The sequence below is a fragment of the Alligator mississippiensis genome, chromosome 2 (genome assembly GCF_030867095.1).
Source record: "Alligator mississippiensis isolate rAllMis1 chromosome 2, rAllMis1, whole genome shotgun sequence".
NCBI lineage: Eukaryota > Metazoa > Chordata > Crocodylia > Alligatoridae > Alligator > Alligator mississippiensis.
The window spans coordinates 126,009,386-126,029,906 of NC_081825.1; the positions used below are offsets into that span (position 1 = coordinate 126,009,386).

The following is a 20,521-nucleotide window of genomic DNA, read 5'->3' on the forward strand; positions in this document are numbered from 1 at the left end:
TCCCTGGATAATGCCTGATCACTCTCTTCTTCTTGGGAGGGAGGTCTGTAGTAGATGCCCCACCATCAGGTCTTCCTCTCCTGAGCCTCCTTGTATCTTGACTCAGAAGGTCTTGAGGGACCTCTCCCTGCTATCAAAGCTGACCTGCAGGTAGGGGTACATTCAATTAAAGGCATGATAGGAACCAGCCACAAAGTTATTGCATGTATTACTCAAAATATGTGCAATAACTTTGTGACTTATTGCTTGTTTTATCATACCATTAATTGAATGAATGCAAGACCAAGTCACTACTTAAAATGTGATTAACCCTTTAATTGCATCTTAAGTGTAACATCTGTCAGGGACCTAATCGTGCTACAGATGTTACAACTGCATTTGTACACGTAGGTAAAGGTAATGCTCTAGGCCAGCATTTCTCAACCCGTGGGTCACAAGATTATATGAAAGGGTCATGAACAACCTTTAAAAATGGATTCTCCTTTTAAAGGAGAAAAACATGGGAAATCATGGCTTTTCGCTTGCAGGCTGGCAGGGTTCCAGCTATCAAGGGGCTGCTTCCCCCCCCACCCCAGACACCCACCTTCTACCCCACACACTGTGGGGCTGGGAGGCAGTGGGTCTGGACTGACCATTGATGTTTACAAATGGTTCCTGGTCCAAAAAAGTTTGAGAACCACTACTATAGGCACAGGAATGACATGTAGTTTTACATGTATCCCATTCATAGAAACACGAATATTTTTATATATAATAGGTGAATCTATAGATCTGGTGAGTATATTTCAGGTGATCTTCAAACATTTAAATCTCCAGGTTTCCTGCTTTTTCTCTGTTTTGACTTTTCAAATTGATTTTAAATGAATTTTCTCTTCAAAAAAAGAAAGACACTTTCAGGTTTTTTTTTGTTTAAAGCAGTTTTAAAAACAAAAACGTTAACTTGATAGATCATAATGGCTGATTTGTCACTATTTGACAACCATGTTATATTAACGTAGTTCATTATAAATCACGCTTTGGTCTGTACTTTCTTACCCACTACTGTAACAAGTAACATCATGATTATTACAACTCAAGAATTTCATCTTTGAAAAGTATGATTGGTTTGTTCATTCTCTGAATGTAGCGTTGTCAAATACAGAGTAAACTTGATGATTTCCCATTATAACCAGTTACTGTTTTATTACTTTGGTGTAACTTTCATGCAGAAAGGCAGGGGGAGAATGGGATATAGTGTAAAATCAAAACGAGCTATTTTTTAAGTTGGAACCTCCTTTTGATAAGTTTATTAGCATTTATAATGTTTGTTCATACACTGGTTATGTTAATGAGGTTATTAAGGCTTAGAAATGTTACTTCAAAATGCAGTTGTTAGCTTTTAGAATTTAATATTTGGTTCTTGAATACAAAGAACTAAAGAGCAGATTTGCAAACTGAAACAAGCTGAATTCTGAATATTTAATATGTATTTTTAAAAGATTGTGAAAAATGTATTTCCAGGCATAAACCTGATATGCTAGATTTCAGCATTATTTCTGCTTTTAGTATCTAGTGCTCGTACAGGGTCTCTCATTAGCTATCAGTGCTTTACAAAGTCACATTATCCTAATTTGACAGGAAGCTGAGGCACTGAGAGAGGGGAAGTGACTTGTCCAAAGTCACTGGGCATGTGACAAAACTGACAATGAAAACCTTATGTCCTGAGTCCCAGTCCAGTGTCCATTTCACAAGGCCACATGACTTCCTTAGTTTGCTAGAGTTCTGCTTTAACCTCTGTGCAGAAATGGTGCTAATCGTGAGTTAGGTGTAATTCATCAGAGTATAAAGGACTTGAGCACCATACTTATGCACCATTTAAATTCAGCTTAAAGACTTAAAATTGACAATTAAGTTTTCCATAGACTGTATTTAGCTCATTTGTATTTTACTCTGTTTGGCATCCTGTAAGTTCATATCATAATATAAAATGCTGCAAACTTGCACTTGTTTAATGTTGCGCATATGAGCAGTCCTTAAAAGTCAGTGAATTGATCATGTACGTGAATTGAGCTTCTGATCTTAAATTAAGAGTTAGGCTAACAAACAATTTATTTGTGAGTCCTCATAGAATGGCTGTAAAATCAGTCCCTGATTTTCTTACTTGTACATATTAACTGAGCATAATATTTTTCAAAAAGGAAGTGGGTAGTTTTTTGCATGCCAAACAGTTATGAATCAGGAATCAAAATTCCTTTAATTCATGATTATTCGTTTTAATACAGAATTAAGACCTTGGGATTTAGCATAGGTTTTTAATGCCTTATTTTATTACTTTGCAGGACATATCAATCTCTGAGCTTTCTTTTCCCACAGGGAGGAAAGTAAAATATGCAAATTTTCCTCAAAGGAAAATATATATACCCACTGTGTTTCAGTCTCATGCTCATTACAAACAGATCTTTACAGCTGCTTTGACAGGTACGGTTAATAATTTATTCAGAAATTACTATAAGCTGTCAGTAGGTTTTGATATTTTAATATTTTTCTGAAGTTTTACAAAATAAAGACACAGTGGTGGAATGTTATGTGGTAGAGCAATAACTTCTGTTTGGTTTGTATGCATCTTAGTTATTTGAACCCAAGGCTGGCTAAAACTGATTGCTGTTTAGACTGATCTGAATTGTTTAAAAAGAGCCTGAATGTGAAATTCACCTCTATGCAATTACTTGGAACCTACCTAAATTGGGGTGTGATTAAGGGTTTTTTGCAGCCCGCTTGCACAGCCACTTTTGCAGGTATTTTGTGGTGGCCCTGCCCCTCGAAACTAATTGGTGGACAGGGCTGCCTTTTGTGTGATCCCACCCCTTTCCACTGATTGGTAGAGGCACCCCAGTGGGGGAGGAGGGCAAATGCCAGTTTTTGCAGCAATCACAATAACTACCACTTTTTGTGGTTTCTGCAAAAGTTGTGAAAGCACGATTTAAGTTGGTCCCCAGCAGGTACCTAGCCCGCAGCCTGTGTCACACTTTTTTTTACATCTACTGTAATTATCAGTATTTGCAACTCTGCTTTTTAATGTGCAGGTACTTTAAGTAGGGTTTTTTGTGGAAATAAGGCAGTTGAAACTCATGAGCGTGCATACGCAAGTTATGAATTTTGCATCTTGAAGATATTTAGTCACTTTCAGAGGCTAGGTCCAAATGCCTTGAAAAAACTGGCACTATTGATTTAGAAGCAAAAGTAACCGTGAAGCACATGTTTGCTTAACTGTTATATGTATGTAAGTATTTTAAGGTAATCCTAAATTCTCTCTCTTTTCATATGGAGAACACTTAAACATACTGCTTTTTGAGCTGTCAGAAAGGCTACATAAGGCTCTTTTGAAAGTGGACATATCATTTTACACTTCGGTGGTAGATGGCCAAGGGGAAAGTGAAGAAAACTGTGTTCCTCTCTGCAATCACAAGCAACCTGCAAAGCTTGTTATGGTTAAAAAAGAAGGTAAAAATAAGGTACTGTTTGCTGCTTGTTTATTTAAAATTTTGGTGATTTATTCACATGATGCTTGGATTATATTCAGTGAACAGTTACAGGATGGTCCTGTGTATTTTACAATTATATAAGCTGCTAGTAATTATATACAGCTATATAATTTCTAATCTGATAGCAGCGTTAATACCTGATATTAATTTGATGTTCTGAGAGATCTTTTCCGTCTATGAACATCTGTGTGTGTAATATATAATATTTATACAGGTTTCCCTCACTTTATGCAGGTTCTGTATGTGAGAATTCACATGTGATGATCCTTTTTATACCAAATTTGTTATTTGCAAGGTAAATTCACTCTTTTATGTGATCAGTTTGGAGGAAGCCCACAGTCAGTTGCTTTGTGCAGTGCGTTGTGGCAGTGACACGCACCAAACTGTAGTCTTCTGTGTGCCTCGCTCGTTGTCTGTGACATATATTTCTATTGTTGCCAAAAGTGGTGGAAATGGGTCTGGGGAGTCAGTACAGTCAAGGTCTTGGAACGTATCCTGTTTGTTACATTGTAAAGTGGGTTCCTTTTATGTGAATTCGAGTTATGCACCATTTTCCAGGAATGCTTGTACCCCATAAAGCAAGGGAAACCTGTATATTATATTCATATGTATGTATGTATGTAAATTGAGATTGCATATCTAAATTTCTTTTTGAATACTATGATAGTTGATTAGCACTCAGGATGCAGTTATAAAAATGAACTGATTTTCTGCAGCTTCTTGGTTTTCCAGCAGACTCATGGACATTCATAAAAACAGATTTATTCTCTTATTATTTACATAGTGTCTAAGTAGGGCTAGCTTCCTTGCATTGGCACTTATTTAAATAAGTTTTGATGGCTTCTTTCTGTTCTAGGGTCGTCTTTTTTATACCTGTGATGCCCCAAAAGCTGACCAGTGTAAATTTTTCAAGTGGGTAGAAGAAGTTAACCCAGGACAAAAAAATTCCAGACCCAATGTAGTGTTTCATGATATAAAAAGTATTGGAGCTTACCTCAGAAGTCAGAGGATTTTCCTCTATGAGGAATGCCAGCTTTTGGTGAGGTATATTGAAAATATGTCCAACTCATGTCATATGATATATAATATTTCTAAATGTCCAGCTGCAAATTTGCTGCTCTAACTCCATACACTTCAGTGAACTAGTACCATAAAAGAATTTGGAACTCCGTTCAGTCTGTGTTAATGATTTTGTGTAGCAGTTTAAAAGTGAGCTGTCTGACAGATTAGTTACAGTAGTGGTATTTCAGGTACTGTTTTCTTATGATAGTGGAAGAAAAAAAGCTCAGATCATAGGTACCAGGTACTCTATGTAATGTTGTCTTAATTAAATCCCTTCTGATTGTCCTGCTTTCACTACTAGTCATTGCTTAATATTTTTCAGAATGCTTTTTGACCAGAGTTTGACAAATCCACTTGGCAATGCCGAGTTAGAAATGTTCTGTGGAAAGCACGCTAGCTGGGCATTTTCTCCAGAAATTAAATTTCCATCCCTCTAAGAACTCTTACAGTTTAAGAGCTCTTTAACTGTCTGAATGTGAACATGAATTTTTCAAACAGACAATGTGAAGTGAACTGCCTTACATCCAAATCTTAATCCTGGCATTTCTGTTATGATAGAGAAAGTAAAATTTTACTACCCTTTAAAATGTTATATGTGGCAGCCCTATTCCAAGTGTTGTCTCCATTAAAATGAAATATTCTACTAGCCAAAAAACTTCTATAGCCTCTTCATCAGTTAAGAATTGGCAGCAGTGATTAGGTGACTGATAGTTGCATATTTTTACCTTCAAATCACTATTTTAATTGGGATGTAAGTTAGCTGTGATTAAAACCTCTTACCATATGAAACACTTCTTTTAGGGGAGAATGGGGAATTTTCTTTAACAAGGGACAGGGAGTTGTCAAGCCATCAATTTCTGCAGAATTTAAGTTTTAACTTAACAAAAAATAGTCCTTGCGGTTTTGAATGGAACCTTTCAACTATGAACTTTAAATCTAAAATGGTCTGATAGCATTTTCTGACATCCTCTTCTTGTTCTTTCCTTGAAACCCTTCAGAACCCAACAGGCAGTTATCAAAGATCATATCAGTTATAAGATGCTACTGAAATCTATAGGTAGCAGCACAGATGATTACTGATTATGTTCATGATTTCTGTGTAGTTAAAATATTGAGATTCTTATAGGGAGTTGTAAAATTAGTAGGGATAATCTGTAAACAGTTCTATGAAAAATATTCTTCTGTTTTTATAGAAACCGCAAAATTTAATTAAACTTTCTGAGCATCTTTAAAAATTAGGTGTAGTACGTCATATGTAGCTTCCTATTGAAACTGGATAGTAGAAAAGAAACAAATTTAATCTTAAATATTTGCATTTTCAGCGTTTTAACTTTTTCATATTCAGCAGCAATATTAGTAGCAGAGAGGATGATTTTATAGTACTTACACCAATTGCTAAGTTGAGGGAGGAAGAGGAGCAATCTGAGGCTGGCTAAATCAACAAAATATTTAGTTTAAATGCATTTGTTTATAAATAGTGCTTGTCAGGGAAAAGTCTGCAAGAACATTAACACATTTAAAATGTTTTGGTATTCCTCATAAGTGTTGGATCCTTATTTCTGTGGTGAATCAGAATTCTGCCTTTCTGTTTTGTTTTGCTTAAATGTTGATTCTTGACCTTTTTTAACAGAAAAGCCTTTGATGTTCAAAGAAAACAGTTTAGTAAGCTAAAGAAATTTATAATTTTACATGCTAGAGTTGATGGTGATTCTAAAAACAAAATATATCTTAAACTGAGCAGAAAGGAGCACTCTTCCATGTACAGCAAAGGTAAGTAAATCTGAGCATCTCACTGGTAAGTTTAGAATTGACCTTGAAATCCCCCTGAACCAGCCAGTGCTATATGAGCTTCTCATTTAGTTTGAACCAAAGCTGTCCCCATTGTGCTCTTTATTTCTTGAGCATGGCACTGAGATGTATCCCAGGTTTCTTAGGAGGCCATTTTAGAAATTGGCGTGTGGATTACTTGTCTCCTAAGACAGATAAAGTTTTTTGGGTAAATGCAGTATCTTTTATTAGACCAACTAAATAGTTGGAAAACTTGTCCTTTGCAAGCTTTCGGGCAAAAACAACCTTTTTCAGGCATAGGGAGAGTCTTCTGGTGTTTTGTGTTCTCCTGGATGGAATAGAAACCAATATGTAAAGCACTGGTCTGAAAATGCAAATGCATTTTGCATTTTTTTGCAGCGAGGATGATTGGCAATGGGAAACTATTGGTGTGAGACAGGTAGGTGTGTGGCAGAGGGAAGGGAGAAATTTTGACCTGGTGATAGAATGTGGCTGGTAAAATGTAGAGAGGTTACCCGGGGATATCGAATGGCAGGCAGGTTATAATGTGCCATGAATCCAATGTCTATATGTAGTCTGATTTATTTATTTATTTTTTGTATCCAATAGATTTATGAAGTGAAGTTCATAGGCTTGTCTATGACAGGTGTTTTGTAAATTCCCTTTGAAGATTAGAACGGGGAGATTGGAGAGAGAGAGAGTGGTTGTTTTAGGTTGTTTCCTAAGAGCAGCTGAAAGAGAGAAAGCGGGATGCAAGAAACATTAGATACCAGGAACAGGGAATTTGGGTATTGCCCTTGGTGGACTTTGTCTCAAGACCTGCATGCTTGGGTAAGCCCCTAACTGCATGAAAGAGATCGCCAGGAGGTGAAGGGTGGACAGTGTGACTTCATACCTAGGGAATCCTGGATTCTAGTCCCTGCTGTCTGCCATTGTTCATGCATTTTATATAATCATCACTGGAAAAAAAAAACCTGGAATAAATCTGAACCCAGGACTCCATGGTAGGAAGGCCTCCAGGTGAGCAGAGGGATTTATGGATTGCCATTTTAGACTAGCATACCATCAGCTGAAGTCCTCTTTTAAAGCATTTGTGATCTTTTTAGTGCTTTAACAAAATAGTAGTTAAGTATAATTTCTTTATGGTTTTGTGGTTGGCAATGAGAACTGCTCCTTTTAATAATTCATCTGAACTCCAAATAGCCTGAAAAACATTAAAACTTTAGATGAGTCATAAGTCACTAAATACTAAAGCCACAGGGAAGAAACTTTAGCACATTAGTTCTGTACTTGATGTTATTTGTGGTAGCTCTAATGGAATTATTTGGTTACTCCCTTTTAAATGACTATACTAACAAATCTTTTAAAGCTTTGTAATTATCCCTTTTATTTTAATTGGTACTTATATTTTTTGTTCTAAAGGTTTAATTTGCAAAATAATAAACACTGATTATTATTTTCAAATCTACAGTAGCAGAAGTGTAGAAAAATGAAATTAATGGGTGTATTATTGTGACAGATGATCTTTGGGTTGTTTCAAAGACACTCAACTTTGAACCCCTGGAAACTTTCATTGCATGCAGTGCTTTCTTTGGACCATCAGCTAACAATGAAGTTGAATTATTGCCTCTGAAAGGCTTCTGCCCCTCAAACTGGCACTCCAGCAGTAAGTTTTTTGCTTAAAGATATTTTGTATATAAATATTTTTGATAAATGTGTGAGCAGTGACATAGCACAAACTGGCCATTTCTCAAGCCTCAAATGTCAGTTTACTATGAGTATGTCGTATTTATAAAGCTCTGAGAATTTCCTTCATCCAAAGATCTTAAAGCGCAAAATATTTTTTGATCAACTATTTAAAGTAGGGGTTGTTGATCAGGGGTACTTTGAAAGGTCCAAGGGGGCACGTGGGGACAGAGCACCGCCACCCCGTGTCGCTGCCTCACAGGAGCAGAGCTGGGGCAAGGCGAGAGCAAGGCCACACACACACTGAGCTGCCACCACTCTGCCACTTGCCATGCTCCCGCTCCATGTCTGGCCACTCCCTGCCACCCCTGTTCCCAGGGTACACTTACTGAAAAGGGGGCTGCTGGGGGTACACTTATTTAATAAGGTTGAAAACCCCTGATTTTAAACAATAGTAGCCTATTTATAATTCCCTACTGGCCAGGTTGGGTAGGTGAAGAAGTCCTATAATACCCCCAAATTCTGCAAAATGATAGTCACCATATCGAAGAGTATGTCCTCAATGTTTTTAAAAATTGGCTACGTACAAGACCTTGTACATAATAAAGATAAGTCTGTGACTGTGCTGATATCCTTTCTCTGTATTATGTTGCCAGATCCCAGTAAAATTAAAGGATCAATGAGTTTAGAATGTTCAGAAGAACAAAGCTGCATACATTTTACTTAATAAACCTTATTGCTGTTGAGTTGCTTTTAATCAGCGAGTTTCTGAATGTAAACATTGTTGATTCAAAATTGATAAGTCTTTAATGAACCACTGTGTCCTATTTATTATTTAATAAATAGTTCAAAAGTAAATGACATTGTCTTCCTCCTCTTTTGGATTTAGTCCAGAGGCCTTTTAGTTTCACTTAGTTATCTTTATTGCATTTTGCTGTTGGCATATGTGTTATTCCTTAGAAGGAGAGGGAACCAGGTATAGAGAAGACGCTACAGGGGAGAGCTACAGAAAACCCAAGAAACTGACAAATACAGGGGCGGGGAAAAGCTTAGGCTAAGATTTGTGTTTTGTTAATGTTGTTTGAATTGCAGTAAAGCCATGGAAGGGAATAAAGCAGTACTATCTGTTGTGTGGTTGTGCACTTCTTGGAAAAGGGCAAAAATGTACACCTGCTTTGTAAACTCAGTGTAACATTAAAATTGTACTCTTCAGTGCAAACATTGGAAAATTCAAAAGTTAGTTTTAACAGACTGAAGAGTCATTAAAAATACCACAATGCATATGTGCAGCTTGGGCATACTAACATGCCTTTCAGAACCAGGGCCCCAAATTCAATGGGAGTTTTGTCTGGAGGAAGAAGTGTAGGATTGAGCCCTTAATGCTTCCTAAGCCACGGATTATTTTTGTCTGGTTTTGCAGTTTTATTGTTGGATTAGCATAGGATTTGTTTTAGGGGTGCACCGATAAAGATTTTCTTGGCTGACACCATTAGCCAATTACCAATCAGCCATATTGGCTCATACTGATCTGATAGCCAATTTACAGGAATGCAGCCGGTCAGCGTGGAGAGCAGTACCCTGCAAATTAATCTGTGTGAGGGAAGAGGAGGGAAGGAGGGAGGGAAGGGGCATGGGGTTGCAGATGGAGGGAGGGACTGGAGCAGGGACAGGGGCAGACGCTGCCCAGCTCAGGAGGTAAATGGGACCCTGAGGCAGGTTGAAGGACGGAGCCACAGGTGGCTTGTCCAGGTGGTGTGGGGGGAGCCTGAGGATGGGGGAGACGGGGTGGCTCCCCACTGCTACACACATTTCCAGGGAGGCATGGGAGACATATTCCTCCTCGGATATGTGTATGGGGCAGAGGCAGGCTGCCTGCTATGGGCAGGGGCCAGGGGCTGTGCCAGCCTCTTCCCAGTGTGGGGGGTGGGAGCAGGGCAGGCTCAGCTGTGCAGGGTGGGCAGCAGCGGTGGCACAGGAATGAGTGGCTATGGGGGGGGCTAAGGTGAATTTTGGGGTGGTTGTAGCCCTCCAAGTCCCCCCCCCCCAGTGCCTTCCTTGCTCGGGGCACACTGCTCTGCTGCCTTTGCCTTAGGAGCCCTGCACCAGTCATGCACCTCCAGCCCACCCTACAGTGTGGGGTCCCTGAGAGAAAGGCAGCAGAGCTGAGTACTCTGAGCAGGGCCAGCACTAAGAGGGGCTTGGAGGCTTTAACTGCCCTTAAATTTCCTATAGCCCACATCCCCATAACTACCCCTGACACTGCCACTGCCACCTGCCCCACACAGCTGAGCCAACCCAGTTCCAAGCCCCTTTATTGGGAAGAAGCTGGCACAGCCCCAAGCCCACAGCAGGCAGCCTGCCTCCATCCTGCACACACATCTGGAGGGACACATGTCCCCCAAGTCCTCCAAGGGTGCATGCAGTGCAGGGAGGTGACCCCTCTCCTCTCCCTCCCACACCCCCTGGATGAACTACCTGTGGCTCCATTCCACACCTGACCCTGGGGTCCCATTCACCACCCTGGCTGGGCAGCACCTACTCCTGCCCCTGCCCTACTCCCTGCCTCATCATGGGGGCCTTGATCTGCCCTGCCATGCGCCTTCTCTCCCCCATGCCCCTTCCCCTCTACAGCCTTACTTGCAGGGTACTGCTCTCTAAGCTACCAGGCTGCATTCCTGCTTGTGTGCATGTTGCGGCTGTGCGCATACACACAGCATTTATCGGTGAGGTTATTGGCGATACCAGCCAAAAAAGCCAATAATGTTAATTTTCCTTTTATCGGTGCCGATCCAATATGTGACCAATACATTGTTGCACCTTTATCTATTTTACGTGTTCTTTCCAGTTTTTAAGACAAAATAATTTTAAAAACCCACCTTATTTGTGGCAATAGCACAGAAGATGACTTCTGTAAGCAAGTCCAAAGCATGCAATATACTGTATTTACTTGAATACAAGCCAAGGTTTTCCCTCCAGTTGGCATGGGGGAAAAAAGCTTCTTTTCTTATAATCACATATAAGGAAATATCACTAAATACATTGTCTATCATTAAACTGCTGCGAAAATTGGCGTGTGCTCAGCAATGGAAACCAACTATGAAGTTGATTAAATGGAGCCAACATTGAACCTGACTATAAAAAACATGGCCTACATTGGGCAAACATACTGATGGGAACCAACCACAAGGATAGATTAGTGGAGCCCATCTGAATAAGACATATAGAAATGCCCATTAAGCATAGTCCCCCCCCCATGACGGACTATTTCAAGTCATAGTAAGCCACGACATTGCATACATATTGACCTTGTCTTTACTCCCACAGATGAGCTGTGCCTTTCCCACTTCCAGTGATTCCTGTTTCTTCACCAGCCTTAAATACCTGGCAAATATCAGGAAATGGGGCCCCAAACAGTTCACCCAAAATCCCTGTCACCCTCTCTCTTACCTTGGCTCATATCATTAGTGTGGCCCCCACCTTCCGTGGAGTGAAGGCAGACCAGGTTGTCCTGTATCTCATCTGTATATATATTTTTGGAGCATCCAAGGACTCATGACAAGCACACCTGGTTCCAGTCACAAGGTGGGGGGAAGGGCTAATTAGTGCATAGATTCATAGATTTCTATGGTTGGAAGGGACCTATTAGTTCATTGAGTCCGACCCCCTGCTTTGGGCAGGAAAGAGTGCGGGGGTCAAATGACCCCCAGCCAGGTGTTTGTCTAACCTCTTTTTGAACACCTCCAAGATAGGGAAAAGCACCACCTCGCATGGATCTTTTGTGGGTGGTATCAGGAATACTTGCATCTACTGAGCAATGCTGAGCTGTGGAGTCACCATGGCTTGAAATGCTGTTGACCTGGGTAGAGCCACCCAACTTTTTTCCCCTAAATCTCCCCATCACCTGCCCCCTACTGCCTGTTTACCCACTGCTTCCTCCACTGTCTGCCCCCTGACTGTTTCCCCCACCCCTAGCCCCCCTACCATTGCTTTCCCCGATGCAGTGATGGGACAAATTTAAGACAATCCTCCAATAATTAGATTCTATATATGGAAAATTATTACAAATCTAATTCAGGATTGGCTTGTAGTCAGGTAAATACTATATATATGAGAAATGTTAATCAATTTTTCCTAATTGCAGAATCTTGAACTTCAGGTAATTTTATGGTATCAGTCAGCAACTCTGTTTATATTTCTATAGCAAAAAAAGTGCAGTCTAGCTAACCAGTCAACAAAATAACTGAATTTAATTTGCTAATGCTTTACAAATTTTTTAAAAAAGAAACACATTTTTGGATGGAGATCAAGCATAAAAACTTTCAGTCCCTTGTTCTTTTTGAACTGAAGAAAGTAAAACGAAAATAAGAGTTGTGACTCTAGCTGCAGCAATCACTATTACAGATGACAGAACCACATTTACAGACTGTACTGTCTATTATGGGAAGACCTTGGAAAACATTGCAAGTGAACTTAGATATTGTGATCATCGTGTCATTTTATTATACCTTTGTTAGGTAAAATACTACATTGCATACTTCGTAAAACGCACCTCAGATTTAGTCCACAGAAGTAAACAAGCAATGCACTAAAATTGATCTGCAGAATACATACAATTGTTTTGTTGCTATATGCTAAGAGAAATTATAACCTATTTGTCTGATCAAAAACTGCTTTGGAAAATAGCCACTATGATCAGAGATTTTAAAAAATGGAAATACAGATGGTGTATTGTTGGGCAACAGAATTTTGTATGAGAGAGAATAAGTTTTGAGTGTTCATAGCATGAATTAGACCTCTTTCAAAAGTTCATTTCCTACATTCCAAAGCCACTGAAATGTTTCCTTAAAATACTATAGCAAATGCTGTGGTTTTTAATCCAAATTTGCATCCTGCAAAGCGTTTCCTACTGAAGTTGTAAATCACTCCTAGATGACAAGTATTTACTTAGCCTTAGAAATGAGTTGTATGCAATATCTTTGGAATTCTGACTGTTTTCTCTGGCTGATTTTCATTCTTGTTTATCTTCCCAGTGATTGTTCATGCTTTGCTGGTTTGTAATGCTAGCACTGAGCTCACCTGTTTGAGAAATATGCAGGAATACTTCAATCCAAATAGTTTACCAATACTACAGTGTTTACTAAAAATGTAAGTAATAAGCATTGCTATTTTCATGATGCTACTCATGTACATATTGAAGTAGGTGTGGAAAGAACAAGCAAGCATTCCTTTGGGATATCTGTATTAAAAGTGGCCAAGAAGAATTTAAAGCAGGATTATATTGTTCCTCAATAAATGAAGCGAGGTTAGTTCGCATCTAATGAATTGAGGGTGAAAACTAATCCCTTGGTTAAATCTCATTTAAGGATTTGAATAAAGGTTTAGACTTATTTGCATCTCATTCCTTATAATCTGGAGATTATAATATTATGTTTCTTAATGACCACTCATTTAGTAGAACAACTTTGAAAGTTCTGTTAATTTGATTTCATTGATTTAAGTTCCATTTGCCTGGGAGTTGCTGATGCTCCTGTTCAGAATTTAAAAACCAAGACGTTCCTGGGGCTAGATTTGGCCTGGGGAACCATGTCCCAGGTACAGGCTGGGGATTGACTGGCTAAGCAGCAGGTCTGTAAAAAAGGACCTGAGAGTTACAGTGGACAGTAAGCTGAATATGAGCCAGCAGTGTGCATTGGTAGGAGCATTGTCAGCAGATCAAGGGAGGTGATTTTTCCCTTCTGTTCAGCACTGATGAGGCCACTTCTGGAGTACTGTGTCCAGTTTTGGCCCCCCACTACAGAAAGGATGTAGACAAATTGGAGAGACTACAGCAGAGGGCAGTGAAAATGGTTAGGAGGCTGGGGCACATGACTTCTGAGGAAAGGCTGAGGGAACTGGGCTTATTTAGTCTGCAGAAGAGAAAACTGAGAGTAGATTTAAATGCAGCCTTCAACTGCCTTGAAGGGTGGTTCCAAAGCAGATGGAACTACACTGTTCTCAGTGGAGGCAGATGACAGAACAAGGAGAAATGGTCTCAAGTAGCAGCAAGGGAAGTTTAGGTTAGATATTAGGAAGAACTTTCTCATGTGGAGGGTAGTATAGCACTGGTACACATTACCTGGGAAGGTTGTGGACTCTCCTTCCTTGGAGGTTTGTAATACCTGGCTAGACAAAGCCTTGGCTGGGATGATATAGTTGGGGGTGGTCCTGTTTTGAGCAGGGGGTTGGACTAGGTGACCTCCTGAGGTCCCTTCCAGTTCTGATTTTCTGTGATTCTTTGTCATCTGGCCTGCAGGGCTCCCCATGGGTCTGGAAATTTGGTAGCAGGGCGTGGTGTCAGTGTTAATTCTTACTCCCTTGCTGCCAAATTTCTGGACTTGTGGGCCAGGTATCATGGCCCTGTGTGCTAGATTATTGGGCACGGATTGGGTTGGTGCATGCAGTTGCTCTGTGGCCAGATCTGGGGCAGGGCTGGTGTGGGATCATGCCCACAGACTGGCCCCATGCCACACATCTAGCCCACAGTGGTGGAAGATTGGGCATCACTAGTTTACTATTTTGAAGGGAGCTTATGTATTTAGAGTACACTTATGACCTCTATGTAATTTTTATAGTTTGAATAGAAAACCTGACTTGTATATCCATAGAGTAATTTGTGGACCACCAGTAATAACTTTGTTAAACCATACATACAGTACAAGTGTACACAAGTTAGCACATCTGTACTACAAATTTCAGATGACCCTCATTCAAATATGCAAAAATCAAACTAACTAACAATATGTTCCTAATATTCTGTAAGGTGGTGTTTACTGATGGTGTTCCTACTCATGTGTTAAAATTAGGCGCTCTTTTGTCTAGCAAACAGAAAATCTATTGAGTCAAAGCAGCAATCATTTTATAGTTTGTTCATTCTATAGTTGTCTTTAGGCCAAATGTTTATTTACATTATTTGTAATACCATTTGAAAATATTTGGCAGCCATATAAAGATTTTATTGACTTCAACATAGAAGAAAGGGTATTCATATTAATGTTAATACAGACCTCGTTAATGAAATAATTTTTCCACCATTTTTATTTTAAAGTATGCTCGAGTTCTAACTTACTGTGACGTTTTTCTCCCTTAGAATGGTACTTTCCCATGCGTGTATATGTGTGTATGCGGATAAAATTAATATAGTGTAAATTGTGCATTGACTCATTTTGTAGCAATAAGCTTGAAGTTACTTTTTCTTTTGGCTGTTGTGACTTTTTTTTTTTTATTTTTTTTATTTTTTTAGGCCATTCAATACCGAACATGCAAATAATAGAGTCAACAAAAGAAAATTTATTCCACCAGCCTTGAATACAAAATGCTCAATGGTTTGGGGGTTACTCAGTCCAGAAGTAACGCTGGCACTGGCTGAAAAGATGATCCAGGAATTCCAGCTCAACATGGATCAAGCTAGAGCACTGATTCAAATAGCTCAGATGATGTCTTCACATGAAAGCAGTGCAGAAAAGGAAGAACAGCAGGTCCACCCCATCACAATCATACATGGTAAATAATGAGGAGTTATACAAATTACAGCTTTTATTTTTTATTATCCCTTTAGCTCCTTTATTGCACACACACATGTCCAAGTGATGCTTGATTACTTGATCTATGCCAGTGCAAGTAAAATGCTTGGACCTAAAATCTTTCAGTGCTAAGCCAATAGACTGGTGTTTTATTCTGTTTATATGTGTACATGTACCATACAATATAGAAAGAGAGAGCTGTCCTTATGCCCACTGCCCCCATGCATCAAACACCTTTTGTAAAACCAGGCCCTCTCCTTTTCCTAAAAAGCCCTGAAGAGCTGCAGAATCAGGGTTTGTAAATTTTACATACTCCTATCAGTTTTTCTCATTACAAAGTAATGAGCATTTCCTGCATCATACTGTGCACTGGCTTGCTAAATAACCCTGAAACTTTCTTGATTGTGCCTTTGTCCTCCATCACTTTCGCCTCCTTACTGTCTTTACCTTCCATTGCGTCGTATCTAAAACAGCTAGGAAAATCTTCAGTTCAGAGAGATGTCTTTTCCCACACTTAATGGGACCCATTATTTATTTGGATAATAAAATAAAGGCATTAAAAATAATGTCACATCAGTACACTTGAGTCAAGGTACCTATATTTAAAAATAAATTATTATGCTTTGAACATTTACAGCCATCTGTGCTGCTTGTATTCACTTATAATGAGTATTTATAAAGAGTATTATCCATGAGTATAATGGATAGGCATCTGGCTGGAGTCATCTGACCCCAGCACTCTTTCCTGCCTAGGCAGGGGGTCGGTTTCGATGATTTGTTGAGGTCCCTTCTGACCCTAGCATCTATGAATCTGAGTAATATTAGTCATCTCTTTGCTTCCATAATTCCCTTTCTGTACTTCAAGACATTAATACAAAGCCATGCTTTGCAAACAATCCTGTTGCATTCATTTCTTGAAATAATTTGTACCCACCAAGGGATTTTATCTGGCTCATGGTGGGTTCCTTGGCCCTGCCAGGCACTGGTGTCGGGGCATCCCAAGCCATGGCATACCTGGCCAATCCTGCTACCCCTTGGTGCACAGTGGGGCTGTGGTGGCATGGCAGCTGGACTCTGCCCAGCTGCTGCTGCCAATCCACCCCAAACCCACCATTGGGGATGCTGGATGGAGATAGCAGGCAGGCGGACAGAGTCTCCATAGAGACCAGCCCAGGATCTCAGTTGGCAGGGTACGTTTGGCTGAGCAGATGGGATGGGGCCACAGGTGCATGGGGGCCAGTGCTGAGACTGGCAGCGAGACTGAGATCGTAGGGTGGTGACAGTGCAGGGCTGGGGCCTGGAAACAGCTGTGATCCATTCCCCGCACTTTTCTGCGGGCGCCAGTTCCACAGGCAGGGGCTGGCTACTGTCCTGCAGGGATTTGCAGGGAGCAGATCTTGGCTCTGTCCCAGACCCTGGCCCTGCGCTGTCAGCACCCTGCGATCCCAGACCCAGCTGCTCTCCTCCTGAACATTGGCCCCATCCCATCTTACTTGCCAAGTGTGCCCTGCCTGTGGGGGCCCCAGGCTGGTTTCTATGGAGACCCTGCCCGTCCAGTATGTCCAGTGCCCCCAGCAGTGGATGTAGGGTACCAATTGCTTCAGCCCCCCATCACACTGGGCTGGGTCAACAACACCCTCGCCGCCCACAACAACTCACCAAAACACCTTAAGTGTCCTTCCAGCCCAGATAATTATATATCCTTGCTCTGTTCCATATCATTTCAGACGATAAACTCAAAGCTCAGGTCAGCAGGTTCCCTAGCACTGTGTTTGGTTCATGAAGTGATATGCTACTGAAGGAAGCCCTGATATAGAAATCTCACCTGAATACTTCAAAAAACCACTTCATTACATTGCTGTTAAATGAAGTGTCCTCTGAAGTTCTTCATTTGTAACCTTGTATTTTTCTTCTAAAACAATAGGTGTTTTTGGAGCTGGAAAGAGCTATTTGTTGTCAGTTGTGGTCTTGTTCCTGGTACAACTCTTTGAAAGCAGTGAAGTGATTAAGGGCCCAAGGCCAACTCCATGGAAGCTTTTGATTGCTGCTTCCACTAATGTTGCTGTTGACAGGGTACTTCTTGGGTAGGTAATATTGAATTAAGATGCTTTGGGTGTGTGTGTTCCATAGGTAGCAAATATGTCACATCTCCATGTAAAGGTTCATCTGGGTCCCAGCTCTGCCACCCCTACCCCTACCCCCAACTAACACAGCTGGTTAGCAATGGAAAAGATGCATGCTGCATCCTTCTCAGGAGTGGCACAGCAGCAGTGGAGAGAGGTGAAGCCTGGAGACCTCAACCACTGCAGCTGCAAAAGCAATGGTGGCTGCTGGCTGAAAGCCTGTGGGTTACATGTTAACCCCTTGTGGGTCATGTGTAACCTGCAGGCTGCTAGTTGGATGAACCTGTTCTAGAGAGAGGACAAGAGAAGAACCTTGTGTGGAACTGGGGCATCAAGTATGGTAGAAGGTAGGGTAAGGGGGTAGGGTAGGGATTACATGACCTCCTGAGGTCTCTTCCAGCCCTACTTTTCTGTGATTCTATGAAATTAATAGCAAACTACACCACAAAGTAAGATGGGCAGATCACACAACACACTTCAAATGGGTGACAGTGTAGCTAGCAAGAGGGTAGGAACGGTAGGGTAAGACTGTCATGGTGACAGTCAATTGTGTATTCTGATATACACGGTGAACAGACTATTAAGTGGATTTGAGCTGTGTTAATTTTGGGTTGAGTAGAACTATTGAAGGAAAACTAGAAACATTGGGAAGAAGATGGAAGAGGTTAAGGTGTGATAAAGTTTGTAGGACTGGAAGATAAGCATGAATGGAGGGGCAGGGATAAGGTAATAGGAGATTAATAGAATTCTTCTAAGAGGACTCCTATGTGATGCATAACAAGTAAAACTCATCTACAGCTGTCAAAATAAAATAATTGTGCATTTTGTACTATACAAAATGCTTGCATTACTTCATGTGATAAATCGACTGCAAAAAGTTTGTGTTAACAAGTGTTTGGATGTAAACCTACAGTATTTTGAATGCAAGTTTCTCGTTATATTCCACTAAAACATTAAATTTTGTCTCTTGTGTTCTTCTTCTTTCCCCAAAGACTACTCAATCTTGGGTTTGAGGACTTTATCCGAGTGGGAAGTATTAGAAAAATTGCCAGGCCAATTCTTCCACACAGGTAAGCGTGTTAAATTCTTTAGGGCACTGGATAGGTGATAGGATTGGTAATAGTGTATAATATTGTAAGAAATATATTGTGAAAGCTATGGAAATATGATTGTAATGTGTTTCTTTCAGCAGCTGCTGATTATAGTGGGGCAGTGTTGATCTGTTGCTGAGTAGAGATAGAACCTTTGAGTGAAAAAAGGGAGAGCAGAATTAATGATGTTAAATGACTGAGATTCGGGGGATAGGAAAATACAAAATGAGGAGGAGGCAGGGCTGAAAAGATTTTACTGACCGTGATAAGCAGTCGAGAGAGGTGAGCATGAGTGTAGAGCTGAGAAAGTGGAGAGAATTGGGATTATGGGTTTTACATCTATAACAATCTTCTAGAGTTATATTAGTATAAAATTGGCTTTGTCCACTTATCACTTAGGGTTAAGCTAACTTTGAAATGGATATAAACAGCATATAAAAGATTGAACTGCAGCAGAGTTTGAAAATATTTATTGAAAAAAATCGTTAGCTACTCAGAATCACCAGCTGCATATTGCTTAATTTGCACAGAGAGGGTATACATTTGCTATTCGTAGCCAACCAACGCTCCATGGCACTGTTGTATAATTATGTTCAGAGGAGATTCTGACTTAGAGGTGTTCAGTCATAGTTTACAGATTCTTCTCAGCTCACAGGACAGTTCACTCATCAAGACAATCATTGGACAGTTCACTCATTATATATCTTTTTTTGCAGTTTAAAATGGGGATAATACCTATCTCACTTTGGTATTGGGTAAACTAGTTCAAGTTTATAAAGCACTACTGAAGTACTAAACATGATTATTTCACTCTTGCATGTTCGTTGAGTTCAAAATCAGTTATAATTATCTTGCAATATGAGTTACGAATACTGTCTTTTAAAGCTTACATGCTGGCTCAGGAAGTGAAAATGAACAATTAAAGGAACTGCTTGCCTTGATGAAAGAAGATTTAACACCAATAGAAAAGATATATGTGAGGAAGAGTATTGAGCAGCACAAGCTGGGAACAAATAAAGCTATACTGCAACAGGTACTAACAGAATGTTTTAAGAAAGTGAATATTTGAACCACTGATAGGGACACTGTGAACTGTGACTAAATCTAGAAAATTTTATCCCTAAAGAAATTCATTCCAGCAAGTTGAAAGCACCTGAGAAAGTGAGAGTATAGGGGGTGTTTTTAGTTGAAGCTGGAATCCAGTGTCGCTATCTAGATAATACAGTACTATCTGTACTACAAGTGCCTATATTTATAGATTTCATAGACATTAGGGCTGGAAGGGACCTCGGAAGATCATCGAGTCCAGCCCCCTGCCCAAAGGGTAGGAAATCAGCTGGGTTCATAGGATCCCAGCAAGATAAGCATCCATTTTGCTCTTGAAGGTGTTCAATGTAGGCGCTTGAACCACCTCCGGTGGCAGGCTGTTCCAGACCTTGGGGGCTCAGACAGTAAAGAAATTCTTCCTTATGTCCAGCCTGAAATGGTCTTGTAGTAGTTTATGACCATTCGACCTAGTCGTCATCCCTTGGGGCGCTCTGGTGAACAAACGTTCCCCCAGATACTGGTGGTCACCCCTGATAAACTTATAGGTGGCCATCAGATCACCCCTGAGCCTGCGCTTTTCCAGGCTAAAGAGCCCCAGGGCTCTCAGCCAGTCATCGTAGGGTCTGCTTCCCTGACCTCTGATC

General features: G+C 40.4%; 1 protein-coding gene across 4 annotated transcripts in view; it reads left to right on the forward strand.

The window, feature by feature from the left end:
* Positions 1 to 20,521, forward strand: part of ZGRF1 (zinc finger GRF-type containing 1) — a 50,965-nt gene that overhangs the window by 23,157 nt on the left and 7,287 nt on the right. For all 4 annotated transcript variants that reach the window (XM_019500091.2, XM_019500093.2, XM_019500092.2 and 1 more), the window contains 10 exons: positions 2,319 to 2,457; positions 3,307 to 3,491; positions 4,378 to 4,565; positions 6,214 to 6,353; positions 7,891 to 8,037; positions 13,088 to 13,202; positions 15,337 to 15,596; positions 17,541 to 17,700; positions 18,732 to 18,809; positions 19,716 to 19,863. In XM_019500091.2, the coding sequence (XP_019355636.1) occupies positions 2,319 to 2,457; positions 3,307 to 3,491; positions 4,378 to 4,565; positions 6,214 to 6,353; positions 7,891 to 8,037; positions 13,088 to 13,202; positions 15,337 to 15,596; positions 17,541 to 17,700; positions 18,732 to 18,809; positions 19,716 to 19,863 (1,560 nt within the window). The remainder of the gene's footprint in view (positions 1 to 2,318; positions 2,458 to 3,306; positions 3,492 to 4,377; positions 4,566 to 6,213; positions 6,354 to 7,890; positions 8,038 to 13,087; positions 13,203 to 15,336; positions 15,597 to 17,540; positions 17,701 to 18,731; positions 18,810 to 19,715; positions 19,864 to 20,521) is intronic.